This window comes from Sander lucioperca, chromosome 22, assembly GCF_008315115.2.
Source record: "Sander lucioperca isolate FBNREF2018 chromosome 22, SLUC_FBN_1.2, whole genome shotgun sequence".
In the NCBI taxonomy this organism is placed as follows: Eukaryota; Metazoa; Chordata; class Actinopteri; order Perciformes; family Percidae; genus Sander; species Sander lucioperca.
Window position 1 is genome coordinate 13,710,980 of NC_050194.1, and position 26,684 is coordinate 13,737,663.

The 26,684-nt window shown below is 40.1% G+C and overlaps 2 protein-coding genes and 1 long non-coding RNA gene across 8 annotated transcripts in view; 2 read left to right on the forward strand and 1 right to left on the reverse strand.

Annotated features, from left to right (window-relative positions):
• Positions 1-54: 54 nt before the first annotated feature.
• Positions 55-5,615, forward strand: prrt2 (proline-rich transmembrane protein 2). Of its 4 annotated transcripts, none has more exons than XM_035997230.1 (5): positions 55-384; positions 1,565-1,864; positions 2,061-2,362; positions 2,468-2,597; positions 3,685-5,615. In XM_035997230.1, exons 2-5 carry the CDS (start codon positions 1,633-1,635, stop codon positions 3,699-3,701), a joined length of 681 nt encoding a protein of 226 aa, XP_035853123.1. In that variant the 5' UTR covers positions 55-384; positions 1,565-1,632; the 3' UTR covers positions 3,702-5,615. The 4 variants fall into 4 exon arrangements, with proteins under 4 accessions (XP_035853123.1, XP_035853124.1, XP_031170994.1 ...); XM_035997231.1 differs by having other exon boundaries at positions 1,576-1,864; XM_031315134.2 differs by having other exon boundaries at positions 61-384; positions 2,067-2,362.
• Positions 5,616-8,356: 2,741 nt separating this feature from the next.
• On the forward strand, positions 8,357-25,881 carry LOC116061363. Of its 2 annotated transcripts, XR_004896387.1 has the most exons (5): positions 8,357-8,367; positions 15,344-15,402; positions 16,534-16,668; positions 19,820-19,829; positions 25,207-25,881. It is a non-coding gene; the product is annotated as an uncharacterized LOC116061363 (long non-coding RNA). The 2 variants fall into 2 exon arrangements; XR_004107703.2 differs by lacking the exon at positions 8,357-8,367 and having other exon boundaries at positions 15,161-15,402.
• LOC116061362 (double C2-like domain-containing protein alpha) overlaps positions 11,599-26,684 on the reverse strand; it is a 39,563-nt gene continuing 24,477 nt past the window's right edge. For both annotated transcript variants that reach the window (XM_031315522.2, XM_031315520.2), the window contains exons 8-11: positions 17,205-17,404; positions 14,540-14,621; positions 13,827-13,923; positions 11,599-13,043 (exon numbers count right to left, since the gene is read on the reverse strand). In XM_031315522.2, the coding sequence (XP_031171382.1) occupies positions 12,907-13,043; positions 13,827-13,923; positions 14,540-14,621; positions 17,205-17,404 (516 nt within the window). In that variant the 3' untranslated portion in view covers positions 11,599-12,906. The remainder of the gene's footprint in view (positions 13,044-13,826; positions 13,924-14,539; positions 14,622-17,204; positions 17,405-26,684) is intronic.

Sequence of the window (26,684 nt, forward strand, 5' to 3'; positions counted from 1 at the left end):
CGTTTTTTGGGTGAGCAGAGAAGGATGCTATAATCCAGCCTCTCTTCTCTCTCCCCCCTTCTCCCACAGCACGTAGTCTGCTTGATTTCACTTTTCATTTCACACACCCCCCCTCCTCTGTGATCCACCCAGCCAGCCAGGAGACTCCCCATTGCACACTGCGATGCTGGAACACCACCGCTTCTCCAGCTTTCACATACAATAAAAGATATTGTCCGATTATCCACAAATATCGCTCGTTTGCACGTAGGCATACATCGTGGCTATAGAGATGTTCGGTCACGTCTGATTATTTTGGAGGGGATTTCTTTTCTGCACCTGAGAATAACGATGCCAAAGCCAGGCACGCTCCGGCTGTGTTGAGACAAGCGCTGGATAGAAAAGGTCAGTTTGATTTATCTTCAAAGCCACCTTTTTTTTAAAAAAAATTATTATTCCTCCTGTGAATTGGTGTTAAATGCAAAATAAACTGCAAAGCAAGAGTCCAATGCAAGCTACACGTTTTCTGCTTATCATTGCAATTTAGCAGCAGCAGGCTAATTAATGCCCCCTCCTCCTTCACTCGTCCATTCGAGTATTTCCCCTTTGTCCTCGTCCTTTTCTGCACTGTCCTTTTTCACTTTTTGTTCTGTGCCCAACAACCGGTTACCATATGTCCGTTATCGCTTGTGTACACATGATGAAATAATATGTACACACCGGCACAGAGACCATCGCTGCTACTATCGTTTCTAAGGAACCTGCCTCCATCTGCCATGCCTTTGTACTCCCCGTGTCATTGTGACCTGATAGAGCTGATCTGCTATTTTAATATAAGGCGTGATTTACCGTGGAACATGCGTGTATTGTATCGGTTTACCTCGAGTCTATTTATTTACAATTCAGCATGACTTAAGGAGTGATCAAAATAAATGTTATTTTAAGTCAGTGGATTACAAAGGTTTGTCGTGATATTGAGCCTGGATCCAAACTCTAAATCGGCTTAAGCAGAATGTAGGCTATTAAGGGACTGTATGAAAGTTATTAAAGTGAGAAGTAATTTTCATATTGCCATAATTATGGAAAACTTACAAAATGATGTGTCCTGTTCACCGAACATTTAAGCCATTCTTTATTTTGTGAGAAATTTCAGACATATTTAACTTAACTGTAGATCTGTTTTCTGTTAAGCAGAATATAGTGAAGGTAGGAGCTACTGTAGCTATATGTATAAATAACGTGCTCTGTAGAAATAGAAAGTTAATCACTAATAATGTTCCTAGTTGATTTTGATGAGGAAATCCCTGATATGGCTAAACACACCTTTTAACCTTTCACCCTGTGTTGCATACAAAATTCATCTTACCATTATAAATATTTGATCTTTATAAATTTGATTTGTTTCAGTGGTGAGAAAACACAGCAATCCCAAACATTTTAGAGCATGCTTTTCACAGTAAAATAAGTTTAACAAACTCCCCTTTCAAACCCTCTTTCCCACCACAATTTTTGTACATTCCCTAAGCAGATGGGAGGGAGCAGCTTCTGTTTACAAATATGCTTAAAATCATTTTCTGGCTCCCAGGTGAACTGCAGACAGGCAACATACACAGCACTGTACTACAACTAGAGGCTTCCATTTCTGCTGCCAGCATGGCTGTGAACATCATGCCAGCTCCTGCCATTCGGCCAGGGAAGGAACAACCATCGCTGCTGGACCAGGAGGACTCTCTGTCGAGCCAAGCCCCCATCTCTGTGCCATGCCCACCAGTTGGAGATGAACCACTCATCCACAGCAGCAGCAGCAGCAGCCCGGTCAGCACGCAGCCTCGCAGCAAATCCAAAGGCGAGCTAGTCATAGTCATCAACGAGAAGCTGAAGAACAGTAAGTGACTGAGTTTGACCTCATATTAGGGCAGCGGGTGGTTGGAGGAGGAGGAGGGGGGGAGGGAAAAATACAGCTGCTTAGTCAGCTCTATAGGGAAAGTCAAGTTCCAGTGCACGTGAGAGCTCCTGGTAGAGCGCACACACATTTACCTCCTCGTGTGTTTGAACATTTGCCCATCCTTTCCGTCCCTCATGTGTAGGCAATGGGATCCACCCAACGTCCACAGAGAGCACCTCTCCAGTCATCTGCTCTCCTCCCAGAAGACAACACTCCATCTCTTACCCCCATCACAGCAAGAGCAGGAAGGGGAGCAGGGCGAGCTCTATCGGCTACACCGCCTTCTCGCCAAGGCCGTCAATTTCTCGCCACTCCAGCATCGCCACCAACCCGCCCTTGGACCGGACCAAAGTAAAAGACTACCTCTTCCTGTCCGTGCTGGCCTGCTTCTGCCCTGTCTGGCCCATCAACATTGTGGGATTTGTCTACTCCATCATGGTGAGAACAGGATCTTTTTTCTGTTTTTTCTTCTTCTTTTTTTTTAAAACAAATACGCATCTGTATCAAACCCAAGCTAACAGATGGTTCAACTTTCTCCTTCAGTCCAAGAACAGTCTCGAGCAGGGAAACCTGGACGGCGCTGTGCGTCTGGGACGTGTGGCCAAGATGCTCTCTCTGGTGTCACTAGTAGGAGGGACGGTCATTATCATCGCCTGCATTGTCAACCTGGCCAGTGAGTGTCCCAAATCTGATCTTTAAATCTTAACCCCACCTTTTTACTCTACTGTGTGCAGTCATTCGTCCCCTTGAATTTGTAGCAATAGCCCCGCTACCACTGATGCTCCTGGCCCAAACACCTGCTACTGTCACTGTTTATCCCATCACAATATAATATTTAGCTCTGTTAGCGCAAACTGACTGTAATCACTGATATTATTACCCACGTTTGCACAATATTCCACTAGGAACAATGCCTGCGCAAGTCTTTCTTTGCTGCGGCACTTTAGGAATTATGTCAACACTACACAAAGATCAGAGCATATTAATCACATCAGACTTAAATCTACACTGTCTGACATGTTTGTTTATTTGCACGGGTGACCTCCAGCCTCCAGCTATAACCGGCTGCATGCCTCAGATTGCTGTGTGTGTATCAGTAGAGTGACATGTTAAGTCCACTGTCCGTTGTACGCCTCGTTGCCCTGTTTGCATGTGCAAAATGTTAAGTGTTGCTGTCCCTGTATCACATGTAAAATTATATATAATGTATGTCAGCATGTGAGTTGTTTACATTCTACCAAATAAAGGGATTCTGATAACAGATCAGTGATTCTTATTAGAGACTTGTATAGAAAGAGAGTAGTATTTGTCTTTTGCAGTACTGTATGTACACATGACTCCACTCTCCATCAAAATCATGGATAGATTGCTTTCTTTTCATTTTCTATCTCAATCTTTTAAATGTGTTTGTTTTGATTTAATTATATTTGCCGTATTATTATTATTATTATTATTATCATTATGTTTAAATATATACCTGAAGGGTCAGTCAGTTAAATGATGCTTTGCCTCTTCACTTCAGTTCAAGCAGATACTTATCTTTGTTTGTGAATGCAGCCTGTTGGTTCTCATTAAGAGATGTCCTAATTAACTGAAAGACTGGAAGAGCAGTTTTACACACAACTTGAGTTGAAGGGCTGACAACAACAATCCTGTCATTATATAACGTGTCCTCTGTGGTCTATGAAAGTTTATACATCCATATTAGGTTGCAGAAGATATATCTCCTTCACTAATATGCTTCCTTTTCTTTTTCTTAGTAAATGTGAAAACCTGAGTTTCATCCCAGGATGAAACTGGATAAGGCAACTGACCGTACGGCCCGCACCTGCACCACGTCTTTACCACCTAGTCATTACCTGGATGTGTGACAAATATGCACCCGATATACAGTGCTTACTTGTATTTCTGTAATCTATATAAATCCCTTTTTGCTAATGGAAGAAAATAAAATATGCAAATGCTGCTGCTCTGAGTCAGAGGGGGGTTTGTCTGTTAGATGGAGAGGAGAGTAGACAATCTAATCAGCCTTTTCGTATTCTGGTCAGACCGATTCTTGATAAACTCTTCGAGAATCCCATCACCACTCGCAGAACTGACTCAGACAACATGGACTAGAAAAAGGGGGACCAGTGGAAGTGGTTATTACATGAAACAGGAAGAACTGCCTCCCAAGCTTCGGCACCACATGCAACAAAATGTCTGCCCAAGTCCATCCTTCACTGCACCCAAAGACAGGACTCATCAGAGTTTCAGCTTGCCGTTAAATCCCCTCGGATACGTGAAGAGAGGCTCTGGGATTTGTGGTTGCATTGGAATCACAGAGCAGTAATTCACCTCACAGAGAAGAAACACTTTGGTTCACAGTATCTCCTCTTGTTTCTGACTCTTCTCTGTGGTTCTCATGACTCCCGCCCTTACATCTTGTGTTTGAGAGTGAGCTTATGGGTGGCAAAAAGAGGATGAAAAAGAGGCTTACCAAGGACTAGCTGTGGGTGCTAAACTGGCAGGGATTATGGAAAGTCTCACACAGAAGGCACAGTCATCACTGCAAGGAAAAATGTGTGCCAAACAAATTGAGAGGGAAAGTTTCTTGCTTTGTAAAGACCTAACTCTATTAACAGAATTGTTGTATAGAGGAAAATGTTTTTATTTTTTTTAATTTTTATTCTGCTGCAACTTTACTGTATATCCGCTCGACACCACTGACCACTGTGAGTCAAAAAAACACCGTAGCAAGACACATTCATTTTACAGTGACGCTAATTATGCTACATCATCTATAACCTATCTTTTGATAATGTTTGTAAAAGATCATTTTGAAAACAGAATTTCATAATGTAAAGCTCTTGAAGTGCTATGCTGCAGTTGACAGATGGTGGTAGCATTCTTTATGCATTTTGGCATCACTATTTGGTTAACAAATGAAATAGCTTGTGATTGCAGTCAAAGTTGGTGGCTGTAGCCTCCATCTGCATCCGCAGGTAGTCTGTACTTTCAAACCAGACAAAGTGTGGCTTCTGTTGTCCCCTAAATCAGCGATGAACACCTTAATTATGTTGTCACACACAGTAGGTCTTTTGAATTTGTAAAACATTGGTTCAAACATGGTTTTGTGGATGTGAGATTTGAATAGCAGTTCTGTGGAGAACTTTTTAAGTCTGATTTATTAATATTATTATTATATCTCCTGCGTATTCTTAACTAATCTACCTGTGATTCTCACTGTGATCTGAAACAATTGATTTTCATCAACAATGGATACATCTCCTTATTTACTATATCCTGGATTTTGAATTGTGTAGATAAACATCACAACTCCTTATGAGTTTACACCTGCTGCAGACAATTTTCTGTACTGATTAAATAAGACCGTTTTTTTCCCTTTGTTAGCACTTAATATGTAAATTAAATTGTAATCAACAGTTGATGTTTTCTGCAGATATAACTCTCAATATTGTGACAGTTCTCTAACTGATATGAGTTAGCATTAGGTAGTTAGGATCTAAAGTATAGGCACACTAACTGACAGTCATTGTGTTACCAAAAGGCTTCTATAATCTTTGTGGTTATTGGCATGTTGTGGATCATTATTAATGTACAATGATAAAAGTTGAAAATTACAAAGATAAGCTGACTTTGAATATTATACTTCTGCAGCACATTCATAATAAAGACACAATGCATGTAACATGTTTCCATTGTTTTGCAGAGATAAAGAGCAGTAGTGGAGATTAAAGAGATTTTGTTTTTGTGGGAGAGAATGAGTATCAAAAGTGAGCGATATCCAGAGAGCTTAGCCTCTGAGGAGAGATTGGGTTTTGCAGCAAACAAAGTATTAATGTACTTGACCGTGTCGTGATAGTGTGTAAACTGCAGCAATTGAAAGCGAATGCTGTTGTCAAGCAGCAGGAAGAGCAAAATGCTGAAGGGAGAGGCCCTGAGCAGTGGACAAACACCGTGTGGTCAGCTGAATGAGAGCTACAGTCACAGATAACTTCAACAAAATCAAAGCAAAATTTCCCTCATGTTCTTTATTTTTTTAAAAACCCTTAAAGGACCTATTACTATCTGCCGCTTACGCTGACCTATGTCATAACAAGAATAGTGAATAGTCAAATTTGTTTTATAATATAACGAAAACATACTGTTTTTATAGTTGGTAATAGATTTTTCAACAGTGTAGTATGTTTTGCACCACAATGGCCAAATGATACATTAACAATATCATAATTTATTTAAACTAGATTTGCAATGATAAGTATAACAAAAATATATCTGCAACTATATTAACAGTTGATTAGTCGTGTAAGCCATTTTTAAAGAAACAAGGCTAAACGCTCAGTGGGGCTGTACTTAGACACAGCAGTGCTGTGAGCTAAATGCTAAAATGCTCACAATGACAATGTTAAAATGCTGATGTTTAGCAGGTATATTGTGTTTGTTTTTTTACATTTAATGCAGGCAAATAATTCACACAACACACGGCAATATGATGACATGACAATATAACCTCACAAAAAAAGCAGAGAATAAAAATAAAAAAGGGCAATAAAATAAATAGCATTCCATGTGTGATGTTAATCATGTTAACTATGTTCCACCATCCTCAGCTCAGCTATTCACAAGGTACACCTGAGGATGATAGGAATGTTGGGTATTTGGTCATAAACCAAAGTTTTGGACAATTTAGACACATTTTAACCTGATGAAGGCGCCACATAAAAAGGTCAGTCATTAGTTAACACAATTCACCCTGATGGGGATGTGTATGTCTGTATCAAAGTTCATAGCAATCTATCCAACAAAAATGTGAATGTTAATGGTGGCGCTACAGGAAAAAGTCAGGGGATCACCAAAGTCAGTAGGGTTCATCCTCTGGGAACCATGAATGTCTGTATTAAATTATCTTGGCAATCCATCTGATAGTTGTTGAAATATTTCAGTCAAAGAGGTGGAGTGACCAACTGACATTACCATCACAAGAGCCATTTTAGTAGCATGTCTAAAAAAAATGCCAAAGATGAATTTGTTCTCAAATGTGACAATTTGCAGCTTTTACATTATAGTACATGATCTTTATTAATATGAATACCTTTTTGTTTCGTATACTGTTAGTTGGATGAAACAAGATATTGTGATAAGCACCTTTTACTGTTTTTTTTTTTTTTTAAGATTATTATTTGGGCATTTTTAGGCCTTTATTCGACAGGACAGCTGAAGACATGAAAGGGGAGAGAGAGGGGGAATGACATGCAGCAAAGGGTCACAGGTCGAAGCCAAACCCGGGCCCGCTGCGTCAAGGAGCACCAACTGAGCTATCCAGGCGCCTCCTTTTACTGTTTTCTGATGTTTTATAGATCAAACGATTAATCGAGAGAGAAAGAGAGAGAATTGGGACACAAACTGCGGCTTTATTTAACTATGTTACATGGAAATGATAATAAAAGTCATGAGCTTGATAAAGGATAAAGAGATGCATATCTTCCATTGAAGTGAGTGCTCTGTTGTAATAATGAACATACAAAACAATACTGTACATACAAAATAAACATGACTATATTCACTATATAAATTCATTCCTGTCACAGTTTTCTTAAACCAAAACTCCATTTGCTCACAGAGGTAAAAATCAACTATATTTGCAGAAAGATGACAGCAGTCACACAAGGTCTGACAACAGCAAATTCCCCCTCGCCAATGTCAACATTTTGACAGCAAAAGGTTTTTTCCTTTGTACTCAGCTAATTTAACAGTAGGTTTATATAGCACAGTACTGCATGGAAGAGGATCAGTATCCAGACAGAGTCACATCCAGATGCAGTAAGTGGGTCAGGGATTATCCAGCTGGGTCACATAAACACTGAGGCTGTGAGTCAACTTGGCAGCGTTTAGATGCATCATGATCATCCTGTCGGTCAGCATTGAAAATAATGAGATATACTGACCTGTGGCTATGTTGTTCTATTAGTGCCTGCTTAATTTGCAGAGCACTGGGGCTGAACAAAAATCATTATGAGTGTGAATGAATGCTTCAACGTATTGTTGAGGATTTTCTATTTGGAAAGAATAAGTCTGTATTAATTATTAAAGGCTCACTTTGACACCACTCTACTGTACTCTACTTCATCCGACAACAGCTGTATGGTAAACACGGCAGGTTCTATATAATCTTCCAGTCACAAACAATAACTTTTAATAACTGTCAAAACTGTTTAGCTAATGTGATAGATGAACATGCATTTAAAGAAACAGGAAAAGCACAGGTGTAACTAATAACTTTTATTACAACCACACACTTATTACAACTTTAGTTGCAGGACCCTGGTATTTTGAATGCTGGCTCACTGGTAGGGCTTACTCAACTAATAAACCGAAATGGAATGGAGCCATAATTATTATTATTTGTGACATCTGTGCCTTTTCTGCTATGACAAGTTGAAGTTCAACTGTGAACTAAACTGTTGATAAGTCTTTTCCACGGCAGACATTTTGACTTTTCACAGTAGGAAAATCACAGCAGGTGGTATTAATAACAAATTAACGATGGCCCAGTTCTATTCAGAGACCATGTTTTGAATGTGGTGTTTGAACGTGACAGTGTTTCCAAATGACAATTGTCTCCTAAATTAGTTCAAGCTGAGGTTGTGTAGTACAGAAATGCAGTTTTTTACAACTTCAGAACAGGTAATTGTCCCTTCAGAACGAGGTAATTGTGACACAAATTCCACACTACTAAGCCTGTGACAAAGGGGTGAATGCAATTCTGCTATGAACTGTGTTATAATTATGTATGATATCTACATGAAGCTTAATTGAAATGTGATGTGAGCTTGAGTCGCATATTTGGCCCATTATTACTGTACAGCTCTACTGCCACACTTTCTCTGCCAGCTTCAACCGCTAACTTTTCATTACAATCCTGGCTAGGTGGCAGCAATGTGCTCATTATTGTCTCTTAAATGAAACCCACTTATCATCACAGAGTGGATTCAGAGCTCTAGTGAAATATCACTTTAATACTTCTATCAAGGCTCTTAGTTTCTTTTCATTCCTCTCTTTATCTTTTATCTTCAGCAGCAGTCTTTTTTTACAGTGACTTATTTATTATGCTGCCAGTTGGAGTTACTCAATAACATGGGCTGAAATAATTCTAAATAAATCTTTTTCCCCCCTCACAAACCAAAGAATAATGTGATTGTTTGGTAAACAAGTTCAGAGCATCAGACAGCCAGATGTTTGGTGCTGAAATACACTATTCTATGACATAATGTGCTACTCGTAGCTCTCATCATTATCCATTACGTGTTTTCTCAATCAGCAGTAATGCCATGGCTTTATCCCTGCTGAGAGGATGCGGTTTGGTTTTAAATAAATGTTTGTGGTTTCACAGAAATCTGCTAAATCACTAGATTTTAGATCAATCCTCCATGAGCAAAAATAACTACTATTATTTAACAGTTATATCAGAGTCTGTCTGCATCACTAGAAAGTGAGTTTTTGTATAGTACTCTGTATAGTGAATTCTTATTTTGATAAACTTTCTTTGCGGCTTCTGTTGATCATTTGAAATTGAATTAAACATTTTTATCACCAGGTGGCCATCTCTGGTAGGCTATTGTTTCTGATGCAGCTCAAAGTGGTTGAAAATTGAATGTTTGCTGTCCTCAAGCGTCCCCTCTAATTTTTTGTTTTGTTTTACAGTCATCTCAGTTTAGATCATGGCACATTATGAGCAGTCCAGTCCTCCTTCCTTCAGCTTCCTAAACTGTGTAAGATTAAACCTTTTTTTAATCTTTAGAAACTAATTAATGTTTTTATTACATCTGGACCTGGACTATCGCAATGTTCTGTATGTGTGTTTACTTACTTTGAAAAATGAGTTCATAAAACCACAGACTTCTCACAAGTGTCATCAAGAGAGTGTGTGTGTGTGTGTGTGTGTGTGTGTGTGTGTGTGGAACCTCAGTTTTAGCATCTCTATTTGCTATATGTAGATTTTAAGATTTAAATTATGACTTTTAAAGTGCTCATATTATGCTCATTTTCAGGTACATAATTGTATTTAGAGGTTATATCAGAATAGGTTTACATGGTTTAATTTTCAATAAACACCATATATTTGTTGTACTGCACATTGCTGCAGCTCCTCTTTTCACCCTTTGTGTTGAGCTCTCTGTTTTAGCTACAGAGTGAGACATCTCACTTCTGTTCCATCTTTGTTGGGAGTCATACATGCACAGTAGCTAGGTAAGCACTGCTAACTAGTCAGAAGCAGAGTATGAGGGCGTGCTACGCTAGCAGCTAGGTGAGCATTGTAACGTGTGTTACAAAGTGACGCGCCTTGTCACGGAAGTAAAGGCTGGACTACAATAGAGCTGTTTGGAGCAGTTGGTGAACAGTGTTTTCTGTTGGAGATGGTAAGTCCCTTTGGGGTGGACTTTGGGCTTTTTCACTTTGTAAACCTATAACATGCACAAAAAGATATATAACACAATACAGGAAAGGGAAAAAGCCAAAAAGCATAATATGAGCACTTTAAGACTTGTATGGGGTTCTCAATATCTCCATATGGTTCTTAGTTAAAGATTTAAGACATTGACTCTGTAAGCATCTGCCAGAGGAAAAAAAAGAAAGACAGTTATTAATCCTTTTTCTGATTTAATACTTTTTTTGGAAAGCACTTGTATAAAAGTTTGTTATTAGTTGTATTAGTTGTATCACCAACATTTGGACAGTGTGACAGGATCTGCAGAGGGCAGACGTCTCTGGTGTTTGTCAGTCAGGCCGAGAGCACAGAGAGGAACAAACAGTGACTAAGGTGAAACAGTAGTAGCCCTCTCTGATTTCACAAAGAGCTTATTTTCCACTCAGGCTACAGGAGAAAATTCACAATAATCAGAAACTGCATGTGTTTTCTGACCCCTTTTCTTCTATTTAAAATCTAGACTGAGCGTCTGACCTCTGTCCCGACCTCCATGACTCTGCTTCTGACTCAGACATGACACTCTATCCGTACTCTGGGACACAAAGCAGCAGTGTTTATCAAAAACCTCCTAATGTCCTGACCTCTGACCTCTGACCTCCCTCTCAAGTGGAACAAGTAAAAAGTTCAATTAATGGTGCCAAGAATGACAGAATGTTACAGGAGCGTGATAAAAAAAAAGGAATAAGAAGAAGTCCAACTCTTGATCAGTGAATTTTGTTTTTGGTTTGTTTCTTCAAATGAATAGATAGATAGATAGATAGATAGATAGATATATAGATAGATAGATAGATAGATAGAAGTTTTTAAAGTAAAATATTTTAATTTAATTTTTACGCTATTATTGGCGTCCATATAATAGTTTGAAGCCTTAACTGAGAGTTTATTGTAATCTGACCATTCCTAAACTATCACAGAATCATAGGTTTTGTGCTTCTATACACAAGAGTGTAAAGTGTTAAACCAACACTGATGCTTTTGTTGATTTTCTTTGACCTGTGGTGTGTGCATCTGACCTGCCGGATCACTGTTGTTCACATTACTGTCAGAGAAGAGGCTGCAGCTGCAGATCCTGAAGGCTAGGTGGCAGTATTGGCTTTATTGGATCGCCACTGAGCTGCAAGTAAACGTTTGAGATTCAAAGAGGCCACTTTGGAGCAAATACAATAGAAATTCAGGGATACACACAATAAATCAATATGAATGTTTTATGAAAAACAAACACAATCATGCACACTTTAAGTTACAAAAGACAAACATCCAAAGCATGGGAAACACAATTTATATTTACATATGAACACCACTGGTAATTTCAGCATGCCTTTTTAACCACATAAGACTGAGATAAAGCCTGCAGCTTGGTCAATGCCATTTATGAAGCAGCAGACATGGAGAGTTACCAGACAACACTGTGCTCTATACACCATTCATATTTGTAGTTTAGATATCAAACAAAGGCTGAGGATTTTATTCACGGTGCGTCAGAGTACAGCATGATCATACACAGCTCTCCATAAACCACTCTGCTCTGAAACTTCTCTGTTAATTACGTCACTCTTCTCCTCCATACAAATCAGGGATCGTGAAGTAAAATTAGATCAACATCATCAACGTGTCACCAACAAGAAACTGACACTGTGATATTAGAGCTGACACATTAAACAGCTGAACAACGTATAAAAAAAACTGTTACCCTTGAATTAAATAAAAACATCTCTTCAGTAAATCAGAGCAACACACCTCAGGAGAATTGGGAGCAACACAATGATGAACATCCTGCAGCAGTGCCTTGCACATATTTGTCTTGTAGTTTGCTCCATCAACACCAAACATGCAAATAACTGACACTAACCATCAAAATGGAAGAACCAATTGACTCTCCTGTTTTCTGCAGGCAATCTGATGGCAGTCAGATCAATAGATGCAAAATGTCTGACAGTATTAAGACCCCTTGGAGGTCTTTGGAAGCATTAGGCAAAACATTATTGCAAGGGAGAGGTATGTGCGCTGATGTGAGACATAACGGTGTCAGCAGTTAATGAAAATAACAGGCTGAATGTAATAAGAGCAAGTAAACCTGACATGAGAGTTTAACCGCAGAATAATTCAGCTTTCTCCCTCATTATATGTTCTTGCATGATTTCAATTTATCTTGTTGATTGAGATCTGACTAGTTTGGAGCAGCTCAGAGGAGCATTTAGATTTAAATCCACAAAAGAGACATGGATCCCAATAAATATGATTATGAAAATCCTCATACTGTTAGCTTTGCGGTTGGGACAATTTCCCAGATTTGCATCAGGTCTATTTAGAGCTGAAATTAGAGTATTGATCTCTGAGTGTGACCCCCTGGGTATGTCGTTATGAATTATAATCTCACTTATGACACAAAGTAAGTAGGATATGAATCCTTCATGCAGAAAATCCTCAGAACATGCAATGAAACATCTCTTGTCAGGCAGTCTCTCCAGCGTCAGTACAGTGGAAGAGGATCAGTTCATTCCTGCAGTGTGGATCCAGGCAGCTCGTTGGTTAGCGTGTGCCAGCGCTCCACCTTCTTGCCCTTGTTCTTTAGACAGTCTATCCAGTGCTGCAGAGTTTCTCCCTGTGAGTGACACCCTAAGGACACACCGCCTATCCAGTACAGAGACAAAAAAGAATGTCAATGTGACTCAAGAGGAAAGGGAATGTTTAAATAAATGACAATGAGAATTTATGTATTTAGTAACAGTTTAAATGTTTTTTTGAATGGCATGTGGGCATTTTATCTTATTATTTATCTTATACTACTTTTGATGTCAAATAGGTTGTGTATTGCAAGAAGCATAGGCGTAATCATATATGGCTTCAACCTACACCTGCACACAATTTATATAAACAGGTGTGTGACCTTTTTTTTATTTTTATTTTTTTTAAGATCATCATTATTGCATGGGATGTTTATAACTTTATTACATAGTTCAAACTGGACTGGAAGTATTGAGAGACAGATGTAGGTTGTTGGTCTTTTCATAGGATTTTTAGAAATAAAAAAAAGAAAATGGAGAAAAACACCAGACTTGACCTTTACCTACTGTAAAAAAACAAAAATCTTTAAAAGATCTCAGAAAAGAAGTAGACAAAATGATGTTCAGATAGAGAAACAGGTGTAAAATGTAATTACATGTTCTACCACTGGTAGAGCAAGAATAGTATGAAGCTCAATTTCAGCCAAAATGTCACCGACACCCTTTTGGCAACTTAACCCTGCAAATTACACTCAGTGTGCACTGAGCAGCAGATAATAGCGAACAGCTTAAAATATCTTTGGTAACATCTGCCATGGGTGCAACATTATTGTACTGCTAATGAAGTAGCTAGGCAGCTAATCAGTATTCCACACACTAGCATGAAACCATTAGCTGCCTGTGAAGTCACCTATGAAGTCATTGGATTTTCCAAGGTCATAGTCCCACACAGTGACCTCCAGCGTCTTGGTGGCTAACTCTGAGAAGGTGATTTCATAGAAGAACTCCTGGGTGAAAACAAAGAGGGCAAGAGGTGGGTGGACAAGCAAAGGTCGGAAGATCTCACCTAACAAGCGTTTCTCTTCCTCTATAAACCTCCCAGCGGTTCTCAAAGTTTTTTTCAATAATGTACCCCCTTTGAATTGTTTCTTAAACCAAGTACCCCCTGACCAGCGCAAAACAATACAGGTACAATACAGCGCTGGCAGTGATAGATTTACTAATCAACAACCATGTAACTGAAAATCATTTAAATGCTACGTTTCAAATGTTTAGAATCCATCACTAAGCTCATTCATTATTATAGTATAATAATTTTCAGAATAATGCATGACATAGGCTATTTTTAAATTAGCATTTTGCAAAAATCTCACGTACCCCCTGCAGTACTCCAAAGTACCCCCTAGGGGTGCGCATACCCCCATTAGAGTCTAAACTACTCACTAATGCGGCAGTGTGCTGCACTGTAATTGGCTTGTCTTACAAAAAGGTTCCAGACTCTTTGCATGCAGTGTAGCGTCTCTCAGGACTGTATCTAAATGAGCTGTCTCTTTACATTCAACCCCTGAAAATGTGCTTCTCACTCCCACAGTTATGCATGTAGAGATGAATATGGATGTCTACCTCATTAAACTCCGGGTTGAGTGTCTTTTTTATGACTGCTGTTTTGTGCTTGGATTTCTTCTGGACGTCTGGCTTGAGATACCTGAGACAGAGGAATGTGATACCATCATATATGAGTCTGGTCATTACCATTCACAGGTCATATAGTACAGCTGAAAGGAACAGTATGGCACAAATGATGACTGTAAATACCAGTGCTATAACTATATGAAGGCCAGAGTAAGTTCATGCATATAGAAAATCAATATGTTCACTCAGGAATGATGTCAATAGTTGAAAGATTCAGTGGCTTTTCTTGCCATGTCACTCTTTTACCTCCTTTGATTCAGAAAAAAAGGTAAAGGCAGGGGTAAAGAAACAAGTGAAAGCAACTAGTGTAACAAAGTCATTTTTGTATATATATATATATATATATATATATATATATATATATATATATATATATATAAACTTTTTTATTCATTTATAGTTGATTTTTGTTGTTGTTGATATTTAGGTATTTTTGCAGTCGCAGGGCTTAAGCAATTTGTGAACAGTACAACAATGCAGGTAAAAAAGAGAAAGGTTGTATTAACCTTAATCATGGTTTTATGCACCACCCGGTAGGCACGCGGTGACCCAAATCAAACACACCTCAACAGGTGCATGCTGGGTCTGTCATGGCTAACATGGTAATGCTAACTGGGGAAGTTTTAGCTTCAGTGCAGTGTGTGAGTACCGACTTTCTGCTGTTTTTGACTACTGCTATACTGGGACCAGAGAGGCTGAGTGGACTGGTTATATTATGCTTTGACAATGAACGAGCATATTTTTTGCGGCGCCCAAGACTAGCAGAATCGCAGAATTATGTACAGATCAATCACGTGAGTACCGTACAACAACAAACTTCATTCTACAGAGGAGAACATCAGGGTCGCTAGGCAACGTAGCATAGCATGTGTGTGCACCATGGATGTATTACGACAACGGTGTGCACTAGTAAGTTTAACCGTTAGCTAATCATTTCAACTGTTTATTCCTCAGATAGAGGTTCATCTCAAATATAACGCTGTACTGTATATTTATTAACTGGGGAAAATGGTAGTTCTATGAGTAGGCTACCCGAGTAACTAACGTTACAATATGAGCTATTTGTTCCCTACTAATTAATAAAGGATGCTATGATTCGATGTCCTGTAATGGTACAGGTGTTGATATTGTATCAGGTTGTGATTATAGGCTGTAGCCTATCTGTGTAAATCCTGTATGATAGAACATATAGATTGGTGGATTGTGTTACCTTTGGAGTTTGGACACAGTCAGGCTAGCTATTACCCTCAGTATTTCCAGCTTTTGAGCTAAGCTACTCTAACCAGCTGCTGTAGCTCCACATTTACCATACAGACATGACAGTGGTATATCTTTTCATCAAACTTTCAGCAGGAAAGTAAATAAGCGTATTTCCCAAAATGTCGATCTATTCAATTCAATATTAATATATTTAATATATTACTTGTAAAACTAACCATATGCGACTGTGAGGACTGATTACCAACATGGCACCGATTTAAAAAAAAAAGAGGTGTCATTAAATTCTCAGGATATTTTTAAGCCAGCTGGAAGGAGCGTGGCAAAATCTCTACTCACATTTGCTTTCCACCCGCCACCCACAACTCGGAGAGCGTATGTTCCCACACGCTCTCAGACACAACAAAGCATCTGGGCAAAAGCTCCCGCCAAAGGGCAAAGATGCAAGCACGCATCCAAAATGAAACAAGGTGCATGATGTGGATGTGAGGGATGTGTGCGTAGGCTCAGTGTATGTAAAGAAAGAGGGAGGAATGACAGGAAAGGAGAAGGGAGATGCGTGTGTACTGAAGTGAGGCGAGTGTGGTGACATGCCTAGCATTGTGTGTGTGTGTGTGTGTGTGTGTGTGTGTTTGTGTTTGTGTTTGTGTGTGATTGTTGCGTGTGTGTGCGATTGCTGCATGTGTGTGTGACGGGAGGTTGTTTAGTGTTTTACTCATTCCAGAAACATCCTCGAAGCCAGAAACAGCACTCAGGAGAACACCCAGTAAAGAAGAGGGGGATTTTAAAGCTCATTTGTCCAGTTTCTGTCAGATTGCATCATTCAACCCAGGGACCTTCCTGTCCTCTCTGACACACACACACACACACACACACACACACACACACACAGTATTGATTTTCTTTCATCAGTGAGTAATGAAACTCCAAAGAACCTCTATGACACCAACAATAGCACTCTCCTCCGTGATACAGTACGCCCATGTCACTGCTTTTCAATCCAATTTGAAGGCTGTCAATACACACACACTTACCATTATCTTGGTGAGTGAGTGATATATGTCACAATAGCTTTCACTTGTGCAAGGTTAACTCGAGCCATCGATCATCACTCATGAGTGGCGACAAAAGGTGATTCATGGGGTCAGTATGAGCTAACGGCCAGTTAAGACCAAACACAGGTAATGAGGTGGAGAGGGAGATTGGCGCTAGATAGGTTATGTGGAAATTTGTTCTGAAATGAGGGTCGTGAAACATCAATCCATCAGCCTAAAGTTGTATATTCATTATTTAATTGCATAGCTAGCAGGATTACTCATTAATTTTATCTCATCAAATACACCATGGATTTCAGTTAGTGGTTTGATGTCGTCCTTACGTTTTAACATAGGGGTCTGAGTAGCCGTTGACGTCCATGGCTGCTAGGTGGGCGCAGCGTTTCACGCCTACACACAGCCCGCCACGAGCCCTCTCCTTGGCCTCGACCTTCACGTTGCCGTCACTGGCTGGAGGAAAGTACTGCAGGCAGAGCAGCAAACGGCCTCTCTCCTCTAGACTTCTCTGCTGCTCAGTCTCCCACTGAAGAGAGAAAAAGGGGATACAGGAAAAAGACATAGAAAAAAAAAGGTGTGTAAGCTGCATTTGTAGCTGCTACATTACTGACATAAAGGAGAACTCCGGGCAATTTTTACGTTAATCTTGATCGCTATAAGTATGTGAGTACTGTCGATAGCAAAAAAAAAACGAGCCGAATCGGTGCTAGCAACATGGAGCTGCTGCAGCTAATGCCGAGAGCTGCCACTTAGCTAAAATGGCAGTTTTGGGGGCATATCATAAAGAGTGCCTTTGTGCCACTTAACAGACAAAATGCAATTAAAATGTCTGTGCAACATGAACAGGGCCCTTACATGGCAACAAGATGCGTTTTCAACTCAGACATTGTTTAAATTCACCTACCCTCGGCAGCTCTCGGCATTAGCTGCAGCAGCTCCATGTTGCTAGCACCGATTCGGCAGTACTCACATACTTATAGCGATCAAGATTAACGTAAAAATTGCCCGGAGTTCTCCTTTAAGGTTCAGAGTTAAAAGGAGGTGTTATATATTGAAAATGTCTTGTGCCATGACCTGCTGATGAAACAGGCAACAATATGCAAGTTCTTCTTTAAAGCTGCTGTGGGCTAATCGACAGACTTTTGCTCTGTGCACTCAGCTTCTCGTCACAGGAGTGTGTGCCAGCTGCTCTCTGCTTGAGTGACACGTGAGCGCCCACTCCAAACCACTTTCAATTAATCTTCTACACCCCTGCACCATTTATGCAATAAGAAGCTACTCTTTTAATGTTTGTGTCTTAATCGATTGTATTTTTTTATACAAAAGAAAAACACAGTACACTGTAGTGATAGAGCACAGCCTGCATTTTATGTAGTCTTGATTTGGGTGATCATTTAGCCTACATTTAAAAAAGTTGTAAATCTAGTTCTTCAAGTAAATTGTAGTGCACCACAGTCAACTATAATCAAATAAAATTATAATAATAATGTAATATCCCACAGAATAGTGGCTAGTGAAAATGTTGCGTTACTAACTTATAGGGGTGCACAATATATCGACTCAATATCGTTATAGCGATATCACGTTGCGCGATATTATACCGAAAGTCTCGCTATAATTACGCAATATTTTGTGTGCGTTGCATCCCGCCCGACATGTACCCAAAGAGTATAGAAGCAACAAGAGGAGAAACTCAATAGAACGTTGTGTTACATTCAGTCCAAGATGGCGGAGCTGCAGTTCCATTGAGTTTCTCCTCTTGTTACGTCTATACTCTTTGATGCACCTCTCGAAAAATCAAGGGGGTAAGCTTCGCTTCAGAGCTCTCCTATGGCACCATTTTGATGCTACAAAGCGATCACCCCCCGTTAGCATTCCATTGACTGCCATTCATTTTGACGTCACTTTGACAGCGAATAACTTTACATCTGAAGCGTTTAAAGACTTTATTTGTCCATTGTTTATTTCTAAAGAAACACAACAATGTATAAAAGGCTCCATTACCTTGTACCTCACGTTATGGCTCCGTAGTATACGTTTTTGTAAAAATAGGCTAACGATTGTGTCATAACCACGCGACTTACTGTCGCATAGTACAAGAGAAGCTCGCAGGCAGTTTGGACTTACATTAGCTGTTTAAGTTTAATTACTAATGTTAACTAGCATTTTAGTTAGCAATAATTAGCCTGTGTCCATGTTATCTCCTTACATATACCTACGCTCTCCTTCTCTGCAAGATTGGGAATGATTGAGATTTCTCTTGGCACAGCTACCAGAAGACTTCCAACTTTCAGACACGTTGCTCACGTGACATTTACGTCGTCTCTCTCAGTTGGAGGCTGCGCAGTAACGCTCAGCGCTCACTGGAAAAGTGCTTCTAATGGCCTTCACTGGTCTCCGTCCAGAGCAACGGAATCTGTTGGTCCATTCTTATATACAGTCTATGTGAAAAATACACATCACTTGGTAGCGTTGTATTTCCCCCGACTCATTTCCTGGTTCTCCTTCTCCATAAACAACATGAAATCATAACTTTTCCTGCTACAGATTTTCCACCGTGGTCAGAAAGAACAGAGGAGACACTTAAGTTTCTCTCACTAACACTCTAGGGTCACTATTCGCTCTGACGAAAATCGCCGTCACTCTCTCACCTTTTCTTCACTCTACCACACACACCCACATGCTCGACGCACACACCAGAGCACCTATAAACATCAACTGCGTGGAACTTCCGCAGAACCATAAAACGAAGCGAAAGAAAAGAAAGGAGCTAAAGAGAGAGCGAAGAGTGGAGCAAAAAGAACACAAAAGTAAGAAAATGAGTGTTGCTCTGGGAGACGACGAAATAACAGAGATTGAAAAGAAACTTTAGAGGCCAAAAGTATTAGCTACAAAAGAGAGCGACATGCACTCGCTTGTGGGTGCTCCTGGGCGTGCCTAGCCTACCCCTGGTTGCTTAGCAACAGTAAACAGAAATTCTCCGGTGCTACCTTAAACCACGTCTTAAAAGTTACTTCAGAGGTATTGTTGAGTCACAAGAACGATGTTTTTGGATTTGATTTAAAAGTATTTATTTCTCGATAAAAGTAACACAATATATGAGATTAAATGCCAAACATATCAGATATATACATAAATACGATGTCCTGAAGCGTTGTCCGCCATCTTGAATTATTTTCTTCCATGCTTGGCTTGAGCCACTGACATACGTCACGCTGCCCTCACGCTGCCTTCACTCTGATTGGCAGTCGCTCGTGGCCAAACGGCCACTCCCATTGAAAATGAATGGTAGCTGTCTCTTGTAACTAATGGCGCTTTTCCATTACACGGTACCTGCTCGACTCGCCTCGACTCTACTCGCCTTTTTTGGTTTTCCATTATGAAAAAAAAGTACCTAGTACCTGCTAACAGGTACTTTTTTTAGTACCTCCTCAGTCGAGGTTCCAAGCGAGCTGAGGCGAGCCGAGGCGAGCCGAAAAGGTGACGTGAAAGCGACAGACGGGGTGTCCTGAACAAACCCGTTATTTTTAAACAGTTTAGCCAGCTGTGTTTTTTGTTGCTGCCTCCAGCTTCTTCTGAAACAAAATGTGTCTTCTGGCCGTGGCAACAACAACACACCTTCCACGTTCTGTGTTAGGTCACGGCAGTTTACTGCGGCGCCGCTTGTTTCAGTTCTGCGGAGGCTCCAGTCCAGGCAGAGCTTTCGCTGTATCCTACATACACTCACACATGCTGGCTCGACGCACACACCAGCTGATAAATGTATACATCAGGCCACATATTACATAGGCTACGGTGAAAGCTCTGCGTGGAGCCTCCGCAGAACTGTAAAACAAGCTCAAGTGGCCTGATGTTTATACTTGTGCGCTGGTGTGTGCGTCGAGCCGGCATACGACAAGCCACGCTGAGGCGGTACTAAAATCTGCAATGGAAAACGGACGCACAGTGTGGCGAGGCGAGTAGAGTCGAGGGGAGTCGAGCAGGTACCATGTAATGGAAAAACGCCATAATGTGACTGTAGGGTAATGCCTCCTCCTCGTTAGCTTGGAAATACTTTGGTTTTAAGCCAACAGATGTGCATTGCATTGTTTTTATACTGTAGTCGTGTATATACAACCAGTACAACATGTCCTGTTCTATAGACATGCTCTTTATTTATTTATTTTATACTGTCCAAGCAGTAAAACATGTCTTGTTCTGTAGACACACAGATGTTGGACCAGTCCAATATGACTGTCAGTTGAATTAAACCTTGTGTTGTAAGAAAACTTGTTTTATTTGTTATAAATCTATTTTGATGCGTTTTCCCATAACTTTGGTAATTTTACATATGTTTAAAAATATCGAAATTAATATCGATATCGCAATATTCATTATCGATATCGCAATATCACATTTTTTCAATATCGTGCACCCCTACTAACTAATTACCAAGACATGCATATAAACAGGGTGCGAATTGTGAAGAAAGCAGGGGGGGGTGGTGTTTGTTCACGCACAACAAAACATGCAATTAAATCCCCCTTCCAATACCATGGATATAGTGCAACTTGGCCGGCCATGCCAAAACACAACATGGTGTCAACATAAAACACAGCGCTTTCAAGCCGGAGAGCGGAGTTCCCTATGCGGCGAAAACAAAATACTTTCAGCCAGGAAATGCTCCTTCGTTCCACTGGAGTTTTTTAATCCAAATCCGATTTATTTTTCCTAAATTTGATGAGTCGTTTTGGTTCCCAAACTTAACTGTCATCTCCGCATGACGCTCACTTTTTCTGGCTAAACTCCACCACCGTGGCCCCTGAAAGAACTGTCATCTGCCGGTGCCTGTAGCCGGCTCACAGTCACCTGTTGGCGGCTAAACCGCCGTCCTGGAGCTCTGTAGCGGCTAAATAAAGAGAAATTAAGAGTTGGTCAAAACATAGCTAAAAGGAGATTGAATATTGGACTTGTGGACTCAAATACAACTTCAAATGAATGCTAATGTTACTCTGTGTCTGTTAGATAAACTACTGCTGTTTGCAATCACGCTCCAAAACGTGATAAAATAATATGTCGGTGTTGTGTTTACTGAGGCCAAAAAATCAATTGACGGTACAGTTCCGGTTTGCCTGCATTCACACAGCAGAAATCAAAGCAGGCTTATGTCACTTTTGTTGAACAACGGCCGCTATTGCTACAGGTGACAAGATGAATGCAAAAACAAAGCGTAACCGTAGTACTTAGAGTTCTCTGTGGCCCTAAAACACGATTCTAGCCGATACCCACCATGTCTTTCTAGCCATGGTCCCCCAGGCAGGCTGGGGGAACTCATAGTAATGTTAAAAACCCTCAAAGTGAAATTTTCATGCCATGGGACCTTTAAGACTCAACCAGACTGAACCCAACTGTTAAGCCGCCTACACATGATAGGCGGCAAAACTGCTTTGCGACGGCCGTTCCATTGATTTCCTATGGGGAGGGCGGTGGCGCCCAACTATGAGCTGCGCACCGCTCAGATTTGCCGCTTTGCGCTGCGCTCAAAGTTTTAATTATTTCAACTTTGACCTAGTTGCTGCTGACCTTTCGAAAGCACTACCAATGAGATAACAGCATGTTGTTACCTAGCAACGGGAAATAGCTTCCTTGCCACCCTTGATGATGAATACCTCCGCTGCGCTTTGCTCTGCGCCCTACCTAGCGGTGCGCAGAGAGCAAATCGCGTATCGTGTTGGCTTTACTGCCAAATTTAAGACCCAAAACAAATCGATTCAAGGGTATATTTTATTTTGTCCATTGCCTACCAAGTAAGGCAGTAGCTGCAAAACTCCTGAGTGCACTGAAATGAGCAGGGGCCTGTTTCACAAAAGCAGAATATATAAATCCAGGATAACTGATAAAGTGAGGCTTGACCTAGTCTAATCTGTGCAGCCTGACTTGGTGCGTTTCACGAAGGCCAAGCCAGGCTGAGGAGGAGCGACTAGGTTGAGCCAGGCTGAAGTAATTCAGATAGATGCGCATCCACGGCTTTCCTCAAAAGACCGCGAGGTCGATCACAGATTTACTGATGCCAAAATGGAGAATACGCATTGTACATACTTTATACAGAGTGAACAGCAGCTTCTTGTGGAAGTATGATGACGTGAAACACATTATTTGTATAAAAAGAAAAGAAACACGGCCGCTGTAATGAAACAGCGAGAGAAAGAGTGGCAGACGATCACGGACCGACTGAATGTGTAAGCAGCCTAAACATATACATTAACTGACCACTGCTCTGAATTGAAACCGTCATAATCATACCATTCAAGGATTAGGCTACTAATCATTTGCACAAATTAACAGTTGTACTCTTTGCCTTAAAAGTAAGCAGAAGATAATGTTGCTCAGAAAATGTACCATGAAGATCAATTTTCTACAACGCTAGAATATGATGCGTAAATATCTCTTTCACTCTGTTCCTCCCTCTCTCTCATGGGCTAAAATATACATTTCCTAAGTCATATTAACTTTCACTGCTAGCTTTTAATGCAAAGTGTACAACTGTTTGTTTTTGCAAATGACAAGTGACTCATTGAATGGTTTCAGTTAAGAGCAGTAGTTCATAAATGTATATTTTTAGACTATCATTCAGTCGGTGCGCTATTATCAGCCATGCTTTTTCTCGCGTTTTTTTATAATTTTTTATAGAGGACGAGTTTCCATCTCTACATATTATATTCCTTGCACCCTTGTATATATGGACATAGAAAATAAAGACACTGAAGAAATTGGACTCTAAAATCTAACTATAAAGATAATTAAGTGATAAATTCCATGCACACTGTAAACATGAATGGAACAGAGTATATTCATCAGTTATTTCCCCCCCAGCAAAATATAAGGTCAAAAACCATTGAGGTGTCCTCTCCCTGTTGGTACATGAATGTACAGTAGCCTACATCACTAGATAGTTACTGGTCCAGTGAACTAAGACTATAATTTGGGAGGATTGTACAATTAGGATATGTTCTTCAAATTGTACAATCCTCCCAAATTATAGTCCCAGTTTACTGGACAACACACTTTGTGTGCTAAGAATGCCAAATACAATGCACATGGAAGAGGAACAAACATGATCCTTATTGTTAAAGAATTAAAAAAAAAAATGAATCAACTAAAATAATTCGAGGTGCATTGGTCAACTATAGAAATGTACAGCACTGTATGTATTGCCCTTAGTAACAGACTTCATTTAAAACACATTTAAAATTGTATCAGCCTTTTCTAATTATCTCAACAACTGCCATAATATATTCATCAAACTTCTAACAACAATATGAACAGCAGTCTTCATACAGCAATTTAACAGTAACAATGACTGTCACATGAATAATTATAATTTAAAACTTTAAATAATAACAGTACTTAAATGAACAGCAATATGCACCTGTTGTATTTTAATCCAGGCTGATAACAATAGGGTAAAACCACTGCTGGGTGATCAGAAAAGGCTCCAGGATTAAATAAATCCTGGCTGTTAGCCTGGTCGGGAGCAGGCTAGCTGTACAGAATAAATCTCCATGGTGATTTATGTGCCTCCACTTTCGTGAAACCGAGTCAAGGCTTAAATCATCCAGGATAACTGATAAATCCCGGCTTAATCACTTATCTTGGTTTTGTGAAACAGGCCCCAGGGTGAGTTCTATTGTTTATGAATTTAACCTTTTTATTTGTGAGAAGAAAAATGCGTCATTTCTTCTTTTAAAAGTTTCACAGCCTTGCTTTAAAATGCACTTTGTGTACTTTGCTGTGATGTAGTTAATCTCTCTTCTTTCTCTCATAAGCAAATGAGAGCTCAGTGACTTTCATCTAACATTCGAGTACACCTTTACAGCCTAGAGACAAACTCATCTATCACTTTCACAGTCCAATGGCAAAGACCTGTCTCGGACAGAATGTAGCACCAGCCTTAAAGACATATTCGTGCACTTTGTCGCTCCTGGCTCAAATATTTTCCATAGACAACATCAAACTGTCACCAAAGCATTTGGCAACAAGCGGAACAACAGAGTAGATTCAAAGTGACAGATGAAAGAAAGGGAGGAAGTGGCAACAGAGGGGGAAGACGATGTTCTCACAGCACCGTGACTCACCCTCATGGCCAACAGCATCAATACATGTATGTTATTTATAGGGAAGACGAGCTGTTTCTCATCACTGCAGGTTCATCTTTATCAAGTTATCTTTTCTGTTTCACCACAGAAAATGGGGAAAAGGCTCTGTTTTAATGCCTGTCATTTTAATGTAAAACGGTTTCCATCACTAAATATCTCCCCTCTCCTTTATCTCTCTTCATCTCTCATTAAGTCTTATCTTCAGGCGAGAGGTGGACACAGCCAGGACGATCAATATGCCACATGCCACACGCCACACACTCTTCCATGCTACTCCCATCCTTTCTCTAATGGTCTCAACAGCTTGCTCTATTCTTTTTTCCTAAATCTCTCTTTGGTATTTCCCCCTTTTCTTATCTGTATTTTTCTATGGGAATCGTCATTACTGCCAAGAGCCAGTTCGCCATCTGCTGTGACTGAGTACGAGATTCGCAATTAGTGAGGATAATTTTCACCAAGTATCTGAATGGAGCAGCTCAGACCTTCACAGATCGATAGAGAGCGACTCATTAGGGAGGTGAAAATAAACAGGCATCGATGTGGAGCCAGCCAACCACAGTGACAGACGAATGGGAAGGAGATACATTTATGGGTGGGTTTGCAAGGCAGAGAACTGGCAAGACGATCACATTAAACAACCTTGACTGTGGAAAGAAACACAGAGGCAGCTGTTTTACTCCAGTTCTCTTGATGAAGTTAAAGGACTACACCGGCCCCTTCGTTAATTTACCTGATATGTGATGAGAGGCTCTACAATCATCTCTGTGTCTAATGAAAACTAAGACATTAAGAACTTGTAACAGCTGAGATTGGATTGTTAATTAAAGGACCTGTGGTCTCATTTATAAAACTGTGCATAGGATCCTTACTAAAAGTGTACGTACGGGGAAAAAGCAAAAAACTTCTCAGATGCTCGGGAATTGCTGCAAATTGAATTATAATTTTGGCCTGTACAGTTTTAGATATTTGCATGTGTTTTCCCTTTTTCATACCAGGCAGCAATTCATTTTTTTTATTCATTTCCACATGATACAAAATTCAACTAAATTATTCAGATTCAGTTTAAGATTGATTTGAAATGTACTACATGTAATTAACTGGCTTAATGGATTACATGACTCAAATGAGTCTGGTAATTGATTTTAATGTCTTATGGAAATAAATAGAAACTAACATATGTCTGGAACAGCATAACAACACATGCAAATGGTTTGCAGAATGGTGAGCTGCGATATTAAGCAAATAAAATAAATACTAATAAATACTTTAACTTTAATGGCACACATCTTAACCCGCAATTCTTAAACATAAAATCAAATTTACTGTTTATGAAATGTCAGTCCCTCCAGGATTTTGTGATGTCGCGATCGTGCCAATTCACGCAAATTCAACCAATCACTGTGATTTTGGTGCGACTCGCAATTTTGACCAATCACCGCAACTTTTCCGCAAATTTGACCAATAACCGGAGTTTCCCGCGACTTCAACCAATCCCAGCAGTCCCACGTGCCAGACTTTACGTCAGTATAATGTGACTCTGAGTGCCACTGACCAAGCGGGAGTGAGAGAGAGCTGGTTTCCGATATGAAGACGAGACTCAAACATCTCACATTTACCGAACTGACCGAAGAGCCGGTTAATTAACCCGACTCGTGTCACTGAACCGGGAGA

Bases quoted from the DNA above. Each gene is read 5' to 3' on its own strand.
- prrt2 (XM_035997230.1), top strand. From the start codon at position 1,633: ATGGCTGTGAACATCATGCCAGCTCCTGCCATTCGGCCAGGGAAGGAA. The intron at 1,865-2,060 runs GTAAGTGACTGA...TCCGTCCCTCAT, and splicing joins CAACGAGAAGCTGAAGAACA to GTGTAGGCAATGGGATCCAC. The intron at 2,363-2,467 runs GTGAGAACAGGA...TTTCTCCTTCAG, and splicing joins GATTTGTCTACTCCATCATG to TCCAAGAACAGTCTCGAGCA.